Raw genomic sequence first — 20,541 nt, forward strand, 5'->3', positions numbered from 1 at the left:
AATGTTGAAGCATAATTGAATGAGAAATAAAAAAAATCCTTTTTTAAGCTTCATGCTGAACTTTTATTGGTCTATACTGGCAACCAATGAAAACTTTTAGAGAAAAAACTCCCATAAGATCTAGGTATACTTTATTCAGCATGGTGCTTTACTAAAGCAAAGCCTTGCAGACAGCCATCAAACTGGTATATTGTCTATCTGCGCTTCTGAAAGGTACCTGCCTTCTTTTTTCATGTGCCATTTGCATTACTTGTCTGAACAATACAAGCAAGAGCTCTTAGAAGAATGGCAAGGGGGATGGAGCTCAACTAATGCTTGAAATGCACTGCAATTTCCAAAAATTCAGTCTGCTGTTTTAACCTGTTAAATGAGCAACGTGAAAAGCAGGGGAGCTGAATGGAAGAATGTTTGTTGTAAGGAAATAGCAGGTCTTGATGGCTGACTGGGAATGTGCAGGCTGTTGCCCATAATGTATAGTCAATTAATCCATACCCAGAATCAGAGGCCAGCAGTCACAAGGGTTGCACTGCAATTAGGTCTCATTACTCCATCACCTTGCCAGCATATAGATAACAGATCAAGGAATTGTTCATTCATTTAAGCCTTCTGACGAGGATTGCCACCTCGCCCCTTAAATACTGACCACATATCGAATCCACACCATATATGGTTAATTAGCAATCCATTTAGATGCATGCTGCAGACTGAACTAATTTATGTGCTGCCATGCAGTTTGCATCTAAATTAATTGCTAATTAGGCATACAGGATGTGGTTCAATATATGGCCTGTATTAAAGGGGTGAGGTGGCCACCCTACTTCTGAATGCATGCTCAATCAAAGCAGGGCTGTGTTTGGTATTGTGCAATCTTATTTATCCCCACTGGTAGGTTGTGCAGGAATGCTACAGGGGCACTGAGTCTGTATGACATTCTATATGGCCCCATGTACTGTGCAGTGTAATGCAGGGTAAATGTGGTCTGTGCTTAAGAAGCCCAGGATATGCATTTATTATAAATGCCTTTTATTTGCAAAGTGCCTACAGATTATGTAAAGCATGTTTTACCACACAGGTAGGGTTCTGGTCCAGCACTATGAAGCAACAATGGGATCCAATATGTCACCAGCCAATCTACTTCAGACTTAATACCTGTAGTATACAGTAATGAAGGCTGGCCAGTAATCTGCAAGGTACAGTGGTTAGTTGGAATGGTTAGCAAAGCTGATGTGTATTGTATAACAGGAGCACTGAGGCCTTAGAGACAAAGGCACTAAGCAGTATAGTGTATTGAAAGGACATTTCCGGAATGTTCTGTAGGCGCTCTGGGGATGCAAGGTACCTTTGGGCCACTGGGACAAAAGCCCGGTGCTATTACAAGGTGATGATAGATGATTCCGCCACAATTCTGCAAGCCCATATAAAGTAAACACACACACACACTTCTCTATCCTGCTATATGCTGAAGATTCATTTTGACTGGCTAAAGCACAGGACAGAGAGACATTATCTAATTCTGGTATTCGCATGGACAGATGTAAAAACAGCAGGTTTTAGGGATTGGTGCTGTATTATAAACATCTCTGGATCATTACAGTAACAACGGTATGTGAATACATTTAAATAATGACAGTCTTCTCTTGCAGTTTGCTTTTTGGTTTATATTTTAGTGTGTTGCTATATTATCATTTGGTGGAGCAGCAGAGAAACCTATGGATTGTTACCCCTTTAGCCAAAAGTCTGTAAGTAATTCTTCCCTTACCATTTGGCCCTATCTCTTTTGAGCAACTGCATTAGGGTTGGTTCCGTGCATGTATCCAGCAGCAGCAGTTAGAATTTGTTGCTTGTCTCACCTTTATGGCATCCTGTGTGTCGTTGATGCAATACACTCTCATGCTGTACTCTAGAGTTGTGCAGCAGGGTGGGGCAAAGAGCAGCAGTTTGAGGCGCTTTGTGGCTGACATGCTGAGTGACTCCCCTACCAGAGCAAAGCGTCCCAGCTGCTCGGTGAATAGGTAACATCTGCGGGATTCCAAGTGACAATAATAGTGGTGTGATGGGCTTCCTCCATCAAGCTGCAAGACATCCTGTAACAGCAAAGTCACACACAGAGTAAATGAAGACCCCTACTGAAACTCAATACCCTGTATCTGCAGCTCACTGCACAAGTCTTATAACCTGGTATCTTAAATCTCTATGGAATAAATAATGACCTAGTGGCATCCATAAACTCCAATACATAATGCAGAATTAAATCAAGCTGTGTATTGTAAAATGACAGGAAGTGCAATTTACTCATCTAACTAACCATTGGTACCCTGTATAGAAGTAATACGTCTTATAAAATCTCTGCAACTCAAATGTTGATTAGATATACATGACTATCCTAAAATGTGGTCTGACAAAACATCTAGGGGGAGATTTATCAACATTCGAGTTTGGATTTTTTCACTACATGAGTTTTTTTGCACTAAAAAAAACTCAAATTTGGATTATGTTTCAAAAACTTGAATGTCTGGTATTTATTAAGTGCAAAAAACCCCAAACATTTGAATGTTAAAATTCACCATCTGGAAGCTTACAAATTTCTATAGAAGTCAATGGGAGTTGTCCTAGGCAAAGTCAAGCCATATTTTCAAACTCAAATTTTTTAGAGTGTTTGTGTTTTATTCAAGTTTTTTTTTATTTGAACGAGTTTTCCTTATAAGCAAATAAGTGAGCGTTCGATATGTGAGTTTATTCGATTTAGAAAAATAAAGAAGTAAAAAAATAAGGGCTAGTCGGCGCGCAACAAATCTCCCTTATTGCGGGCGACTAATCTCCCCGAAATTCCATCGCCGGCGGGATGGCATACGCGGTGCCGAAATCGCCAAAGTTTCCTCTCAAGGCAACTTGATTTTGGCAAATCACTGTGTATGCCATCCCACCGGAGATTTACATACTAGCCGGTGGGATGGCATTTTGGGGAGATTAGTCGCCCTCGACAAGGGAGAACTGTTGCGCGACGACTAATCTCCCCGTCTGTCACAGCCCTAATAATATGCAGGTTGTACAAAAGTAGACGGACAGCTGCTTTCTATAAGGTGCTCTTAATGGTGCTCTTACCAACAAGGCACAAGAACACTTTTACCGGGGCAGATTTATTAGAATATAAGATTAGAGCTCAACACAGAAGATAAATACCCTTCTAAAAATCCCATAGGAATGAGTAGAATGTGGGTAATTTTTTATGTGGTGAGCTCTAATCTCACATTTTGATAAATCTGCCCCTCTTTCAGGCTGGAATTCAACCACTCTCTATTCATTCTTATAGGATTTTTAAAGGTGTATTTATCAAAGAGTGAATCCTTACTTTCACCTATTGATAAACAGTTCTTTAAAATCCCAGTGGTAGAATTTAACTTTGGATAGCTCTATATTGACACTTTGATAAATATGCCCCAATATCTCTTTATCAAGAGTTTATCTGTTTATAAATATGCCTCTAAAATCCCATAGAAATGAATTGAGAATGGTGGAATTTCACTCTAAGGGGCAGATTTATCAAAATGTGAGTTTAGAGCTTAATACATAAAATCTCGCCCACATTCTATTTAATCAATGGGTGAAAGTTAGAACTCACCATTCGATAAATATGCTTCTAAAATCCCATAGGTTTTTATGTATTGAGCTCTAAACTCACATTTTGATAAATTTGCCCCTAACAGAGGCAAGCTCTGTTTTATTCCTTAAATAAATAAATATGCCCTATGAGTTTTAGGTTGGCAGTGATATCACAGATCCAGCTGACAGTATGTTACAACAAGTTAGTCCCCTTCCCCCCGATGCACACCTGCCCCCTTGTGCCTTTACATGATCATGTAATTATTGAATATCTTCCAATATCCTTATTTTTTATAATATAATATATTATTTATATATACATATAATATAACATTCTTTACATATATATCATATTTTTCCATCATAATGTAGAACTTCAAGACAAACAGTGCAGTTGAAGCTTTATACTGTGCACAAAGTATTCACAGCACAGATTCTGTAGTACAGAATTACACTTCCACTGCCAGTGAGGGGGAGGAGGGCAATGCAGAAATACTTGGACCTCCCACAACACAACACAAATACCCAACAATATTACCCAAGGCATCAGCTCACAACATAAATGAACCCCAGTACATAGAGAACGCAAAGAATACAGGGAATACTAATATTTAACCTACTGTTAATCTCAGTGTTATAATATTGCGGACATGTGCATTGCCAAGTGCAATCAAACTAGGGTATAAGTTCAGTCTGTAGTGTGATATAGGGAAAAATAAAATCAAATCTAACCTTAGCCCACAGCTTGATATTTATTAAGGGGAAGGAAAAGCATCACAGCATTATAAATCTGTAGAGAACCAGCTGGAGTTTCTACACCCAGGGTACCCAACATTCGGGTGATTCATAGTCAAATGTATTAAGCAACGCTCCATGCAGTATATACAATCAGCAGGAGAATTATGCTGCTATTTCAAGGACTTCCATCATCCTACAACCTCCAGCTAACCAATTTTTTATCAACTGAAAGACCACACATTGTTAGCCATAATGTGACTCTGAGACATAATATTATGAACCTGAAATGCCAAAGGGACAAGTATCCTACTGATCTACAACTTGTAAGCATTATGACACAGTTACTGCTAACCACAAAAAAACATCCAGCTGTATTGGAACAACAACCCCTCTAATCTATTCTCTGTAGCTCTGGCAGAGGTCTGAGGGAGTTTTAGACAAAGTCATAGAAATATGTATTTAACAATATAACAGCTCTGAATAGGAAGCAAGAGATAGCTAGAAATGTTTAAAGTTCACCTTTAAAATAACTTTTATTATGTTTACCTAATAACCTTTTTTTTTTACCTAATAACAACTTTTGCATTCCTTTATTTTGAATGTTGATGAATTTTTAATCAGGATGTCATTTAAAAGGCTATAGGGTTGTCATGGTTCCTGTGCCATAGCAACCAGACAGCTTTTAGATTTTCAAACAGGAGAGCTGCAAAACAATGTAAAAAATAAACAAAATAACGGAAAAAGACAGAAGAGGAGCAGAGGGAAGTAGGAGACAGGATAAGACGATAATGAAAAGAAAACAATCAGGCGGATTTGGGCCAATCATAGCATTGGTGAAAATGTAAGAGTGGGAGTACATAAACACTTCCGCTATCTCTGCTACATTTATCACTTTCCATACAGCACAGAAACAGGTTTATGTAGTAACATGGCACAAATCTGCCCTAATCTAGTAACCCATAATTCAAAGCAGCTGAGGCATACCTGAAGTCCCAGCCCTGTATCAATTCCAAACATACATACAATTTGCAAGCATAAGATCTATTCTAGTATAGTGTAGCCTGCATTACAACAAAGACATTTTGGCTGAGTACAATCATGTTTGCATTGTTTAATGCAAAAGAATAATGAGGGTTATGTTGTTTTTCTTTCATTGGCTGAGCATTTTTGTTTTGCACTTAATAGAGCCATAAATTATGATGTACTCTATTATTATACCCATAAATTAAAGGTTGGACAATGATTGCTTATGTTTTTCTGCTCTTCGAAAAACACTGAGCCCACAGCACTCTCTGCCAGTCCAATGAGGAAGCGCAGGTGGAATGACTGTGGGAAGCATAGGTACTGCTTGCAAGTTTGTCTCATTTATATACATTCTTAAAAAATTAATGTTCATAAAACATCTTCTTGTATAGATCATTGGTTTTGGGGTTTATTGCCAGTTGCTATGACCTACCTCCCAGCTTCCTTCACAAGACTGCTTCTTTAGGCGCACAGTCCAGTTCTCCAGGCTGGGTTCCACACAGTGGTCCATTACCACGACGACAGGCTGGGTAAGTAGAACACCAGGGGGGCCACAGCTAATGATGGGGCCCAAGAGTGTCTGGCAGCCAGCTAGAGGTAACCTCAAGGAGGAAAAGCAGAGGAAAAGAGAAAGATGTGAGATATGAAGTCAAAGTCAGGGATTTATGCTGGCTTCATACTTGATGTTGATGTTTGCTGCTACAAAACCTGAATAAACTACCCTGGCATGCTAGCCTAACATATTAAAGGAACAGTAACACCAAAAAATTAGGACTTATCTTGTTTTGAAATGATTTTTTCAATATTTTCTGTTAAAAAAAAACCTATCTGCAATATTGTAAAGAAGTCACAACTTTAAGGATAGCTTAAGTGCTTGCCTTGGTAGAGGGGACCATGTATTAATATGTTGTGCTTTATTTTTTTTAAGGGAATGTTTTTATTTTTTAAGTCTACCTGACCTGAAGTAGCCTGTTTTTCACTGAAGAGAATCCGTAAGGGCTGCTAGCTGGAAAAGAGCATGCTGACTGCCGCGGTTCTCATTTAAAGGACTGTTGTGGTCAAAATACACTGTGTGACACAGGCCTTAAAACCTCTAACATTGGTACCTACCTCACATCTTCTTGTTTGTGCAGAGTAAGGTAGATTTCATAAATCTTTCCCCGAGGAATTGCATCTGGAGGTATGAGCAGACTTAGGCCTGAGGAAACATAAATGAATAGATTGACACTCATATAGAAACACAGTACTATGCTGCTCACACACAGCTCATCTGGTTCCTCCTGATTGACCTCTGGTACTGTCAGAACATCTTATCATGCACTGTAAGAGAATGGAGGAATGTCATTATTCAGTCCAGAACTGATATCTTTGAGAGCTGAGGCAAGCATATTTGCAGTAGCAACCAATTAGTGATTAGCTTTATTTAGACAATTACAGGAAGAACAATGAAATAGGTAATGAATTGCTTACCGTAGGTTTAGTGTTGCACAGACTCTAAATCTGGGGATGGGACAGGTTTGGGCCAGGAAAACACTATTTTATCAGGTTGTGGGTAGGTGGCATCATCAGCAGTGCCGGATTTGTGATCAGGGCGCCCCGAGGCCACCCCCCGCCTCCCCCTGTGCGCATGCGTGAATCGCCACCCCCCCCCCCCGCAGCGAGCGCATGCGCAAACCCCCCCCGCGCGGCAGCGAGCGCAAGTAGGTGCCCATTTTTACATTTCTGGCTTGAAGGCAAGTTTTGCTCCAAGCAGAGCCTCTTCCACATGGGGCTGCCAAATAGCCAATCATAGTCCTTATTATGCCCAAGGAACTTTTTTTCATGCTTGTGTGGCTCATCAACACCTTTTACTTCTCTGTTTGACTCACAAGTAAAAAAGGTTGGGGAGCTCTGTCTTAGCCCTGTTTTCTTTTATATGCTCATGCCTGCCATGCCCTGCCCCCTCCTTGACATCAGGTGGGGTAGGTGGGGCGTGGGAATAAAGGTAATGATGGTGTGGTGACTCGGATAGGTTCAGAGCTGGGAGAGAGTAGATTATGGTCAGACAGAGTTGGCTATTTGTGATGCTGTGAATCACCAGTGGGTTTCTACTCCAGTGCAAATTGAACCATAAATGAGCCACTGCCTTCATTTTAAAAAATAAAAAAATTCTAGTTGTAAAGATAAAAAAGGAAAAAGAAAAAAACTTAAAAATAATGATGCTTTTCTTCTAAAGTCTATACCAATTAACACAGGACAGTATTTTGCTTTCTGTAATTGGCACTGCAAAGACAGTTATATGTAAGTACTTCTAGAACCTTTTCCATCAATAATTCATTAAACATAGTCCTATTAAGGGTATAATTGGTGTGTTAAATCTTACAACACACATGCATAATCTTGCATTTATCTATATTAAATCTAATCTGTCAGACTGCCACTTAGGAATGCAGCCTGCCAGTCCATCTAGGTACCCTAATTAGGATTATAACATTGAGTCTACTCAATAGCAATTCATGGTTTTGTTTCATCTGCAAAAATGGCCAGAGATGTTTAATTCTAGGTCTTTTAAATATTAAACACTGCACCCTGAATAGGAAGTTGTACCACTATAGTAAATCACCGCAACCTAATAAATCGAAAATATACTCTCTGATGTGCACTAAACGTTCTTTAGCCTTTATCATTATTGCTATATACCTGTATTTGGGATTCTCAAACGTCCACCAAGAAAATTAAATGTGCCGTATGCCATGTTGTTGCTTCCACGGGGCAGTGTGCGGTAGTAGCTCTGTGTGGATAGGCGTGGCAAAGTGTGACTGTGCTCCCTTGGTATCCCAGGACCCATTGGGGATAGGAGATGTCCATTGGTCAGCTGGAACTTGTTGCCACCATCCTGTCGAAGGCACAATGATCCCTGATAGGTCATGGTGGCTGTGCTGAGATCAGGTTGAATGGTCAATAAATGAGCCTGACCTAGGAGAGAGTCATTGACATGGACAACATCAGCAATGAAAGGGTCTAGGTGTTTATAAAGAAGATATATGAACAATGGGAGAGAGAACTTGACTTGTGCCAGTTTAAGGTATGCACGCATTTTCATATTATCTTTTCAGAATTAGTGAATCTGTCTCGCTTTGCTTCACTACAAAAATCGCAAAACTGCTGAAAAGTTTGTGAAATAGTGAAAAATTTGGGGGTTTTTCTTGTGACATTTTTTTATGCACGTGACTTTTTTTCAATGGCCATTTCTTCTAAAGATTTTTCTCAAAACAAATGCAAGTGAAGGCAAGTCCAAATGCTTTAAAACCAATGGGCATATTTTCAGTTCTAATCCATGCCTGGCAAAAAGAATTCGCTCATCACTAAATATATAGTATAGACTATTTGTTACAGTACCATACATATTTACCCCCTTATGTAATAAAAGGCAGAAAGTTTGACCAGGAGCAGTAACCCATAGCAACCAACTGTGTACTTGCTTTTAAACAGGTGACCAGTAAATGCTACCTGCTGATTGGTTGCTATAGGTGATAAGCAATGCAGTAAATTTTGCTCCTGATATTACATAACCCCATTAGTACTTTTTATAATTAAGATATAATAAATTTAAGACACAAGTCACATTTTACCACACTAATATTACTATCTAAAACTAATTACACAGTAAAAAACAAAAGGAAGAGGAAAAGCAAACTAAATAAAACATCTTCTAAACCTTTTCCCACAAACTGCAAGAGATTTGAAGAAAAATGATAATGAAGGATAGAAAATAAACCTTATGCATTCCTACATGGACACCCAGTTACTGCACACAGCACAACATGACAAGAACTTCTCTTTCATCATGAATCTTTCACTCCATTTCTAAGAAATACTCCTGCCGAAAGTGATTTCTCTACACAAGATACCAAGGTACTTGTCATTGGACTGCTGGCACAATCTAGATATTATATTCACTCCTTGTCATGTTTTATTAAGGCAAATATTTGTTGCGTCGGTGCCTAGTTCTTTGATTCCAAGCTTCTTGCTGTGTTATTGCATTGAATCAATTGTATTGTTGGAGAAATCATATTCTGGAGGTTCTACAATATCCCTGACGTTTAGTGTAATTTGTTGCAAGATCACACTATTCAGAACAGATAGTAGATGATGAGGGCACTGACAGGCCGGGCCTCACCTGCTTTCCCAGGTTTCAGACTGACAGGCTGAAAGGCAGCTGTGAGGATAGAAGAATCTGCCACGTCTGCATCCAGTCCTTCCTTCCTGCGCCAACACACCAGTATCACTGCCAGCAGTAGAACTACAAACACCGCCACTGCAACAACTCCGACATATAGAGCCACGTCCTCCGGGGCACCTACAGCTGCTCCACCCAATAAAACATAAACAACAATGTGACCAATTTAAGTGTAGACATTTTAGGGAATGTAATCATTTAGATAACTTGCTGATTTTCATGTTAGAACCGCATCATAGAGTTTTAGAGGGAGGCAGCAGAGATGTGGAACAAAACTGTGATATGGATCATGGCAATTCTGCCCTACCTTCTAACTCCATAGCCTGCTTGCTAATGGGCACATGCATACGTGCACAATCTATATGTAGAATATGAAATTGCAGACAGTGATCATCTATTCTATTGAATCACATTGACACATATTAAAACTTCATTTCAGTGTCTGGACCACTTTATTTCCACAAGCCAGTTAAAAATAAGGATAAAAGGAGAGAATATGGACTGTAAGGGTTCTGCCAAATGGCCAAAGGAGGGAGATGTTGGTACAGATGAACATGATATCTGTGTCACAGAAGGACACAGCTTGTATGACTTTCCTCCATCTGGCACAGGTATCAAGTTTGTCCAGTTCCAGAATCCTGCTAAGCCCCCAGAATGAACGGAAGACTCATGCAGCCGCCAACTGCGGAGCCAACATGAGGGTAGCCAACCTCTTTATATCTAACAAATGCAAGGGGTTATTGTGTATGCAAACTACAATGCCTGCATCATCTCTTTTTCATGAAAAGGACAATATCAATATTTTCAATTTAAATTCTGTATATTCTCAGCTATAGTCTCCTTAGGATCAGATTTGGAATTTAAAGGAAAACTATACCCCCCGAACAATGTATGTCTCTATATAACAATATATTGCATAAAACAGCCCATGTGTTCTGCTTGATCTAAGTAAACCATTTCCATAAAAATATACTTTTTTAGTAGACTATGCCATTGGATAATCCTAAATAGAAAATTGCCATTTTAAGTGCTAAGGGCCACCCCTGATATCCTGATTCACAATTCACACAAAAAACAAGGGTACATATACAGTACATGTTAGGTCTCATATATCAATTAATGCACACAGTTTTGTCTTTTACTCCCACACCACTTCCTGTTACAGTTAGAGCTGCATTATTTCTGGTCATGTGATCTCTGAGGGAGCACCCAGCCCATCACTAAATGGTGGGTCAAGGAAAAGAATGTAAAAGGGCAATATTTTCTGATATATATATTCCAGTTTGGCGAGATTCATTAATAGACCATTTAATATGATATAAACTATAAGTTGGTTAAGTATTCTGTTGGGGGTATAGTTTTCCTTTAAGGGCAATGGTACATGTAGCAACAAAATGATTGCAATCGCTATGTATGTGACTGCCCCAAGGAGTCTGTGAATGCTGAGAAGGCTGATGGATGCCTAGAGCCTCTGCAGCAATGCCCTTTTTTCTTTGTATTTTAGTTGAGTGTTTTTTTCTGCATCTGCCTCTAGTAACAGAATGCAGAATTTAGAAATAAATATTGAGGTTAGAATTAAAATATATAATAAATACAACCAAGTCTAAACAGTAAATAGAGAAATAAACATACAAAAAAACCACTTTGCCACAACCAGTATAAGAAGTATTTAAAGGGATTTAACAAGATATATATATATTATGATGATAAATACACTTTTGTGTACACACACACGGTGTCTGTTGACATGCAAAGTGCAAAACAATATATTAAATAGCAATAGTAAATGGACCCTAGGAAGTTGTCCTAATCTCTAGATTTATATTTACTATTTATTTATATGCAGAGTGGTTGACTTCATTTACATCATAATTAGACAGAAGGGCCAGTGTCTCAATTGTAAACTACCAACTGTGCTCCAATAGTTGTGCCTAAATGCATAAAATAGGTAAATGCACCTACAATAAATCTTGTGGAGATTGGCATTACATATTGGTAGGAGGCTCTTATGGCTCTAGGGACTTGTCTGTTGTGCCTGTCTAAAGGTGGCCGATTCTAGCTGCTGATATCGCTCCCTTAGATTTATTCGGCAGCTAATCAGCCCTGTATGGGCACTAACGGCAGGCCTGCCTTGATTTTTTCGTTGGATCGGGGACCACATCAATGAGCCGATATGGTCACCGATCCAACCGAACCGATCCGAACCGACGGGCGCCCATATCGCCGTTCTAATTCCGAATTAACCCGATATCGCCCACCCATAAGTGGGGATATCGGGAGAAGATCCACTTGCTTGACAGCCTTGCTATTTATCTATCTATCATCTATCTATCTATCTATCTATCTATCTATCTATCTATGTATGTATGTATATATGTATGTATGTATGTATGTATCTATCTATCTATCTATCTATCTATCTATCATCTATCTATCTATTATCTATCTATCATCTATCTATTATCTATCTATCATCTATCATCTATCTATCTATCTATCTATCTATCTATCATACAGTATATCTGTGTTTGTCTGTCTATCTGTCTACAATGTTCATTTTCTCTCTCTTCATCTGTTGTCCATTTTCCTATCTGATGTATCTTCCAAAATGTGCTGGGATTCCAGTAAATGCATTATACCTGCTATCTCTCTATTAATTTATATATGCATCTTACTACCTATGTTTTTACGTAAACCATGCCATACATAGGCATAACTGTTCTGGTTGCCAATTACTCTGTGTACATGGCCCAAAATTATCATTAAAAACGCTGGTTTGGGGTCCCCGGCATCCTTATCTCTCTGGCTTTTATCTTGAGGCTTGAAATTACACATGGTTACTATTTCTTTAGCAGATTTTTTTGGTAACATCTGGGTGTCTACGGTCAACTTGAAGCTAAAATAAAATTTGCAGAATGTTAAAATGACACAAAGAGAGTCACTTAAGGTGACTGAGTCTCTTGCACCATAACACAATACCTACCTATGTTTGACTTTACAGTGTTGAAAGGCATGATTAGGGCTGCATGAAAAGAAAATGTATTAGCTCATGAAAAAAAATCAACATTCTGGTCCCCAGGGGATGTTAATCAGGATTAGATTTTAAGGGCCAATTAATTAAACTTTAAAATACTTTTAACGCTTTCAGAACAGCAATATACAGTAGTGCTCTTTGCTGGATGGTTGCTATGCTTTTTATACTGTGGATGACACATGTTATGGGTAATGCCAAACAGATGCTCCAAGTGCAATTTGTATCACAGCAGGCACAAACAAATGAAATTACGCTGTTAAATATGGAAAGAGCCATACCAGGGATTCCACAAAAAGTGCCCCCCCCAGCTGTTGCTAAACTACAACTTCCAGAGCTACTGTTTGTGGGATCTTGGCACCGTAGGAGTCTGATATTAATGATGACATGATAAAGCCCTGGCCATTAAAAAAGAGGCACATTATCAGCAGACACACTATTATTATCAAGTATTTATAAAGTACCAATCTATTCAGTATGCAAAATGCAAACATAGATTGATACAGATTAATGGAGTGCACCGTGTATTTCATTATCATTTAGGCAGAATCTCCTACCCTGATTCTCCAGATGTTGCTGCACCATACTACCCAGCATGCCCTGAGAAGGGATGCAGGAAAGTGCTGGCATTCTAATAATATACTGTAACTAAACATCAGCAGCGTTGCTCTCCCTAAATGATGGTGGGCTACAGATCTTAGCACATTATCAAGAGAAAGGCATGCTGGGTTTTATAGTCATTGTCCATATTATAAATATGTTCTTGCATGAATATATTGTGTGGCTCGATTTACACTGATTATGACTTGCGTTACATGATAAGGGTAAAAAATATTGGAACTAGGGTGTATTTGGGGATCTGGTAATCAACAGCACTAACTTTGCTTATATGCCTTGTAGTTAAGTGTTACATGTTTCATAAAATTTTTGCAGCTAAAATTGTCATTTTTTTTCCTAGAATTCTTACCCATAATTAGTATTGTTGTCTTTTAGAAGAGACAAGTTGTTAACATAAACATTCTGTACAAATACTCTAACATAAAGTATTTAAATTAGAAATCATGGTATCTGTGAGTGCAACACAATGTCACATCATGTCGTGGGGTCAAAATGTGGAATTGCACTCACATCTGTTAATACCATCTGAAATGTAAACAGTCAGCCATAGATACAGAACCCTGCAACAATTGGCCATATGGAAAGTCCTACAGGGTTGCAATGCGATCATCTCACATTACATACAGTGCACTATGTTGCATTATACTCTCCTACACACCCACCACTACGTACAAGTGCCATTTTATGGGTACTGTTATTAAGGCAAGCTTGGCATCAAAATCTTGTTTATGTGTCAAAATGGATGTGTTAATAAAAAAAGGAATTTGGGTTTCATGTTTAATTAGAAAAGCACTTCTATTATACAGCTTTTTATGTCTGAGTGACATGTCCCCTTTAAGTTAGATCACTGACCTTCATAGTTTGGAAAAGTTTCTAGCAAAAAAATATTGCTGTATACATCCCATTTAATGTTATATGCATTCTGTGGAAGAGCATGTAACCTGGAGATATCTTATTCAGTGCCAGGCCTAGCCAGCTGGCCACCTCTCCCCTCGCATACATGTGTTGGTACCCGTGGACACGCATGCTACGCGCAAGGGACCAGTGATTATCAGGCAGTGGGAGACGAGGGCATTGAGTAGGGGAGTAGAAGAGGTATGTGCCTAGTGCCCCCCCCCCATGGTTGTGCCCTAGGCATGTGCCTCTCCTGCCTACCCCTAGTTCCAGCCCTGATCTGATTCCTGCCCATGCAGGTATTCTACTTATGGTGAGGAGGGTCACCCTTGCCTTGAGGTAGGAAAGCAATACTCAGCTGGGCAATTGGATTCAGAATATCCAAAGTCTGGAGTGAAACATTCTGTTTCATGTTCTACATTCTACCAATCTTCCCTTAGAACAACCAACCTGCCACATCTGTCAGCCAATCTGAGCATTAATCATCTGGTTGCACCTAGATCTATACTGATATTTTGAGGAAGCAAATGTACAATGTTTGTATGTTTGTAGCACTGAGCACAGAAACTGCCCTCCTTATATGTAACTACTTATCATCTTGACCAACTGCAACATGACTGATAAAGTGATGGCAAGTAGGAGTCTAATTGCATTTGTTATGCCAATGTTAGAGAGCTAGGGGCCACTATGGAAGAATGTTTCTACTCTTATGTTGTATACAAGCCAGTGTGTCTTTGTGAGTTTGATTTCAACATGTATTTCTCTGTTTAGTATGTTTTTAACTTGTATTAAATGTGTCACAAAAGCAAGAAAACCTAGGAAAAAAAATATATAAGAGCTGTAAAAGTGACATTTGCATACAGTGCCCTATTAGTTATAACCCTGAAGCCTTTTGTATGAAAATGTTACTGATTTAGTGGCTGGGTGTGTAACTATTTTACAGAAATGTTACTCATGTTGTACTGTATAAAGGGATTATTTTCTACCTTTCTATTTCTAGAATAATAATTGGAAAATGTAGCTGGTTAGTTAGTTGGTTGGGAAGCAGAACTTATATTATATGTGACATTATATAAACTAAAAATCTTGTGATATCTTGGCTGTTCTACATGTGTGCCATAGTGTCAGTTATAGAAAGCTTATGAAATTTACACTAAGGGGCCTATTTATTATCCTGTGTAAAAATGTTAAGAAAATTCACCACACATCGCGGGCTTTTTGAGTACAAATTGGCGTAAAATCAGCGTAATCCGGACACTGAACTTCTCCATTTATTTTACACAGCTTTTTGCACCATTTTTTCTGCGAATTTCATTTTACACAGTATAATAAATATGCCCCTACGTTTCTGTGTGCATACTGTATTTCTACCCAACAAGTTTACAATGTGGCGTTTTACATGCAATCAGAAATATAATCATAAAAAACTATACTAAAAAGACTCCCTGTTCTTAAAATGAAATGTATATTAATCTGTGGGTAAGCCAGAGGCTGTGCTTATTCACTTGTGTCTACTTTATAATTTTCAAGGCCATTAACAGGTCCTGACTGCTGGTGCAAAACCTGAAAAAAGTCAGTTTTGGAGAACAGATGTTATTAATTTCTCTTTTGCAAGAACATTAAAGGGCACATATCTTCTGTTGCTACTATACTGCAATTTGCTGCATATATGGGTATAGTAATCACTGCTACTGCACTCAGGCAGTTGTGTGCCCAAACTCCACAAATCTCCCTCTTGGAATCTGCTGTTAGCACCCCAGTATGACCCTAGAGATTAGTGTTAAAAAATGGTTACACTTACAATACACTCAAGCTCACAATCTGGTACAGCACCTTTGTTCATGCTTTGTGATTTTTTTTGTGCTCTGTACTAAAAAATTGTTTGTGCCTGTCATCTGTGACTCATGTTTGTTAGAGGTATGCATGCCACTATAAAATTCTCTTTATTTATTTGCTTTACCTGCGGATTGGTTGCTATGGGTTACTAGACCTGTTGCAAACGTTGGACATTTTATTACATTACCCTTTTTCGATAAGTTAGCAGTACCTTTTGGTGGCTGAAAGACAGGGAGAATTATTCTAGGACAACGGAATGCACATGTAAGACTGCTATGCTGTTCTGGTCAATAAGAAATATTCCCCATAATTTTCTGTTGCAATATTTTACACTGTGAATCTGAACTTTAACATAGCAGCACTCACTGTTAATGCAGAGTTCACTGGTGCAGTTGCGGGTCTCCATGTCTGGTCCCTGGCACTGTGGGCCCCCGTTCCTTGGGGCTGGCTGGGTACAGTCCCTGCTTCTCCAGTGGGTGCAGTCTGACGCACAAGCAGACCAGTAACTCCACTCTGCCCATCCTCCGCTCACTGTACATATAAGACCATTGTAATATTTTTAGCAATTATCTCAAGATATAAGTGATCATTTTAAATGTTACAATAAACCCTTAAGATGGCCATACATGCCCAGGCATTTTTTCCTGATTCCTACCATACCGGCATGGATGCCGGTAGGAATGACAGAGCTTCCTGGAATTCTGCAGGATCCTAAAAAATGTCTCCTGCTTGAAAATGTCATGTGATGGTGCCCCATGTTGTTGGGTGCATGGGCAGGGGAGGAACTGAGGAAGAGCTGCAGTTCCATTTGTTCAGGCTGTTGGTCATATGAATGGACAATGAAAAGTGGCTGTACATGGCCACTTACATGGTATCTGTACCAGTGTATGGCCACCTTTACACAGTAATATGTCTCTTCCTTCCCCTCTCTTTCCCTGTGTTATACATTGATGATAAGGATAATAATTTCTCACTCTGAGCTGTTTATATTGCAAGATGCTTAGTTAGCTCAGCTCCTTTTTTCATTATATTGGTCCATTATCTGACTATTCAAAGCTCAGCATATTTGTAGCACGCTTGGTTTTGTCTGGACGGAGATCTCTCAATCAAATCCTCTCCCTACGGCGTACACATCTCTGTGTGCCTTAAAATGAAAGGTTGTGTCATTAAAGGAACATTAAAGGTTCATTCACGTTTGCATTTTAATCAGTCCCATTTAGTAGAACCCAAAAATTAGATGAGAGAGGTAACACGGTTGTTCAGACAAGCATTTCAGGCGATATACCGCAGACTGAGTGGGTTCATTGAATTTGACTACCGTAATTCATTTGTAAATTTCCAGCTATGATTTCTCTGCTCTGAGCATGTTGGGATTACAGCTAATAGCCCTAAAGTACTAGGCTCACATATTGGTGCAATTTGCTATGTTTTTCCCACAATGCAGCATTCCCTCCCATAGTTCCAATGCAAATTAGTGCCTTATGTTATTTATAAATTACATTGTGCAAGGGACTATTGGATACTTAAATACTACATTTCGTGAAATTAAAGGGCACCAGTAGGGATGTAGCGAACTTATGCCAAAAAGTGTGAATATTCGCAAACTTTGCGAACCCCATAGACTTCAATGGGAAGGTGAACTTTAAAACCTAGAAAAGCCATTTCTGCCCAGAAAACTGATTTTAAAGTTGTTTAAAGGGTGCCACGACCTGGATAGTGGCATGCAGGAGGGGGATCAAGGGCAAAAATTTATCTGAAAAATACTTTGTTGACACAGCGTTGCATAAAACCGCAGCTGGCAGACCTATCGGAAATACGCGGCTTTTTTTGCTATTTCGCACTATTAGCACCATGGAAACGGGATTTGCTGAAAAACGCCATGTGTGGCTTTTGCGGCGTTTTTAGGCCGAGAAAAAACGCAGCGGAAAAACGCCACGTGAACCCAAATTGCGAACATACGCGAAAAGTTCGCGAACTTGCGAACACCCGATGTTCGCGCGAATTAGTTCGCCGGTGAACAGTTCGCTACATCTCTAGGCACCAGCTCTCTCACTATGCATATATCCATGTATTTATGTTGTTTATTATTATATATAGTTTATTATAACTGTTTTTAAGCTATAAATCACTTTTAAATCAGTTTTGCTTTAAGAAAAATGGCTGTATTAAAATGATATTTTGTAAGGCTTGCACTGTATAATGATACAGGGACATTTAAATCTTGTAAAAGTATGGGACCTTTTATCCAGAAAGCTCGGGATCTGGGGTTTGAATTGCCATACTAAAAATAATTTACACATTAAATAAGCCTAATAGGATTATTTTGCCTCCTATAATAATTAATTATATCTTGGTTGGGATCAAGTACAAGGTCCTGTGTTATTATTACATCCTTTTTAAAAATGAAAATTATTTGATTAAAATGGAGTCTGTGGGAGATGACCTTCCTGTAATTTAGAGCTTTCTGTATAGCAGGCTCCCAGATAACACATCACATACCTGTACAGATGGCGATTACATATTTTTGGAGATATGCACATAAACATTAACAAATAATGGGGCAAAGTAATAAAAATTGTTAAAGGAAAATACTGTATTTACACAAAATGTCTAAAGTTTCCTTTGCGTGAACAATTTTACTTTTGCATGAATATAATATTGGTGTTTTGGTAGCCTGCAAAAATATTTAGCAATCCGTCAGCCAAAAGAAAATAGAGTTTATAGTTTGTACCAGGGTATGTCATTAGATTTCTTACTCAAATATCATTATTTATGTGGGAAATAGTTACCTTCATGCAGGTCTGAAAAAACAAATAAAATTGGCAGTGCTATAACTAAAAAGAATATGATACTGTGATACCAATATTTGTTCTTATTTATTCTAGTTCATTCTGTTGGCTTTTATTCCATTTACTCATAAGAGGGGTCTCTGCTAGCAGATTATAGTACCTGGGCATAATGTTGTACAGGCAGTTTTCTGTATATTTTGCCCTTCACAGAAGGATCCACCATTTAGGGGTGTGGGATTGGTGCAGCTTCGACTCCTTTTTTGCCAGCCCCTCCCACAGGTAGTGCTGCAGGGGGACCAGTCTGCCCACGAAGACCATCCTCCGTTGACTGAAAAAGAAGGGCAAAAAAACATCTACTGAAATGCACAATATAGCAGGCACGCCATACTATTTTTCTGCAATGTATAGAACTGTCAATGATTGTTAAAGTGAACAACAAAATAATGTTGCTGAAGACGGCAGTGTCAGTGCATACTGCCCATGTCAACCCTCACCATATACAGTGATGGCAGCTGAATTACTTCTCCTTCGGGCCACTATATTCTTGGCTACACACGTGTAATTCCCAGTATCTGCTAGGCGAGCCTGTCTCAGAAGGAGGCTGTTGTCTGAACCAATGAAAATGTTGGAGTCTACTTCCGGGTCCAAAATCTCCTCATTCTTCAGCCATTCAACCTTTAATGATGGAGACCAAAAAGGATACAAGAAGAGATTGAAAATAAAGGCAAAGAAAGAAAGCAAGATGCTAAAGTTATAACATTGTATTCAGTTATTCTGTTTTACCGATATTTTTCTAAAGAAGATATTATAGTAAAAAGCTATTGTATCTCAGAACAAAACAACCTTTTTTACCCCAAAGCTGATATTCAAGTTGTCAGGAAAACTTTCTTAAAAAAGTATTAACAAATTGACATATTAGGGCTGCTTTTTGAAGAAAAAATCCATACACACGTTGGTGTGTATGGATTCAGATGGGTGTTAGTGCACAGTGCAGCTGCTGAGTTGCACTTTGCACTAATATCTAAAAATAAATTAATTTGTTTGGTTGTTCAAAGCAGTTAAGCACATTCTGGTGTACAGTGGTGTACCTATAGTGGAAGCAGGCCCTGGGGGTTGCAGGGGGGGGGCCCGGACCATGTAGCCTGTTTCCTCTATAGAAATCCCCCCTTCCTAGCTGCTCTACTATCTGAGAGCTGGTGGGGAGCAGGGGACATGAGGGGTGGGTGCATACACAGGTGGGTGAGGTGGGGCCAGGTAGGGGTGGATGTGTGTGGTGAACTCCTCCAAAGATTTTTTTGAGGCAGAGTTGTGCGTCAAACTAAACATGAAGGGGAAACTGTATCCAAGAGGTGAGGAATTTCTCCCAGCCATATAAATGGATGTGCTCATAAAAACGTGTTTGTCAAATGGATCACTTAAGCATTCTTGCAAGCCAATCCAGAATATAATTTTATTTGCATCTTATAAAAGTGCAAGATACAAATCTTGTGTGGAAATGAAGTGTATGTATCCACTTTATTCAATTTGAGACCCTGTGGCCCAGCCTGGGCTATAATTCTATTAATAAAAAGGTGTTGTAATTTCCATCTCCCTTTCTGTAGCTATTCTTAAAATGGTCAGACAGAGGTCATTGCCACTGGAGATTTAGCACATGTCTGTGAAATATGATTTTCATTGATTATATATTTAAGCCTGCGTCTTTTTTCCCTTTATCTCATTGCATTAGCGTGCCTGGCAAGACACATTCACTCCATAATTTTTCTTGTGTTCTTTAAATGGTATTTCTTGTTCGT

The 20,541-nt window shown here is 39.0% G+C and overlaps 1 protein-coding gene across 3 annotated transcripts in view; it reads right to left on the reverse strand.

The window, feature by feature from the left end:
- Positions 1 to 20,541, reverse strand: part of unc5a (unc-5 netrin receptor A) — a 185,691-nt gene that overhangs the window by 6,010 nt on the left and 159,140 nt on the right. Inside the window, exons 5-13 of one of the 3 annotated variants that reach the window (XM_031897753.1) lie at positions 19,243 to 19,423; positions 18,909 to 19,076; positions 16,326 to 16,490; positions 12,564 to 12,602; positions 9,521 to 9,706; positions 8,041 to 8,316; positions 6,472 to 6,559; positions 5,795 to 5,963; positions 1,851 to 2,084 (exon numbers count right to left, since the gene is read on the reverse strand). In XM_031897753.1, the coding sequence (XP_031753613.1) occupies positions 1,851 to 2,084; positions 5,795 to 5,963; positions 6,472 to 6,559; positions 8,041 to 8,316; positions 9,521 to 9,706; positions 12,564 to 12,602; positions 16,326 to 16,490; positions 18,909 to 19,076; positions 19,243 to 19,423 (1,506 nt within the window). 3 annotated transcript variants of the gene reach the window in all.

Source organism: Xenopus tropicalis, chromosome 3 (genome assembly GCF_000004195.4).
Source record: "Xenopus tropicalis strain Nigerian chromosome 3, UCB_Xtro_10.0, whole genome shotgun sequence".
NCBI lineage: Eukaryota > Metazoa > Chordata > Amphibia > Anura > Pipidae > Xenopus > Xenopus tropicalis.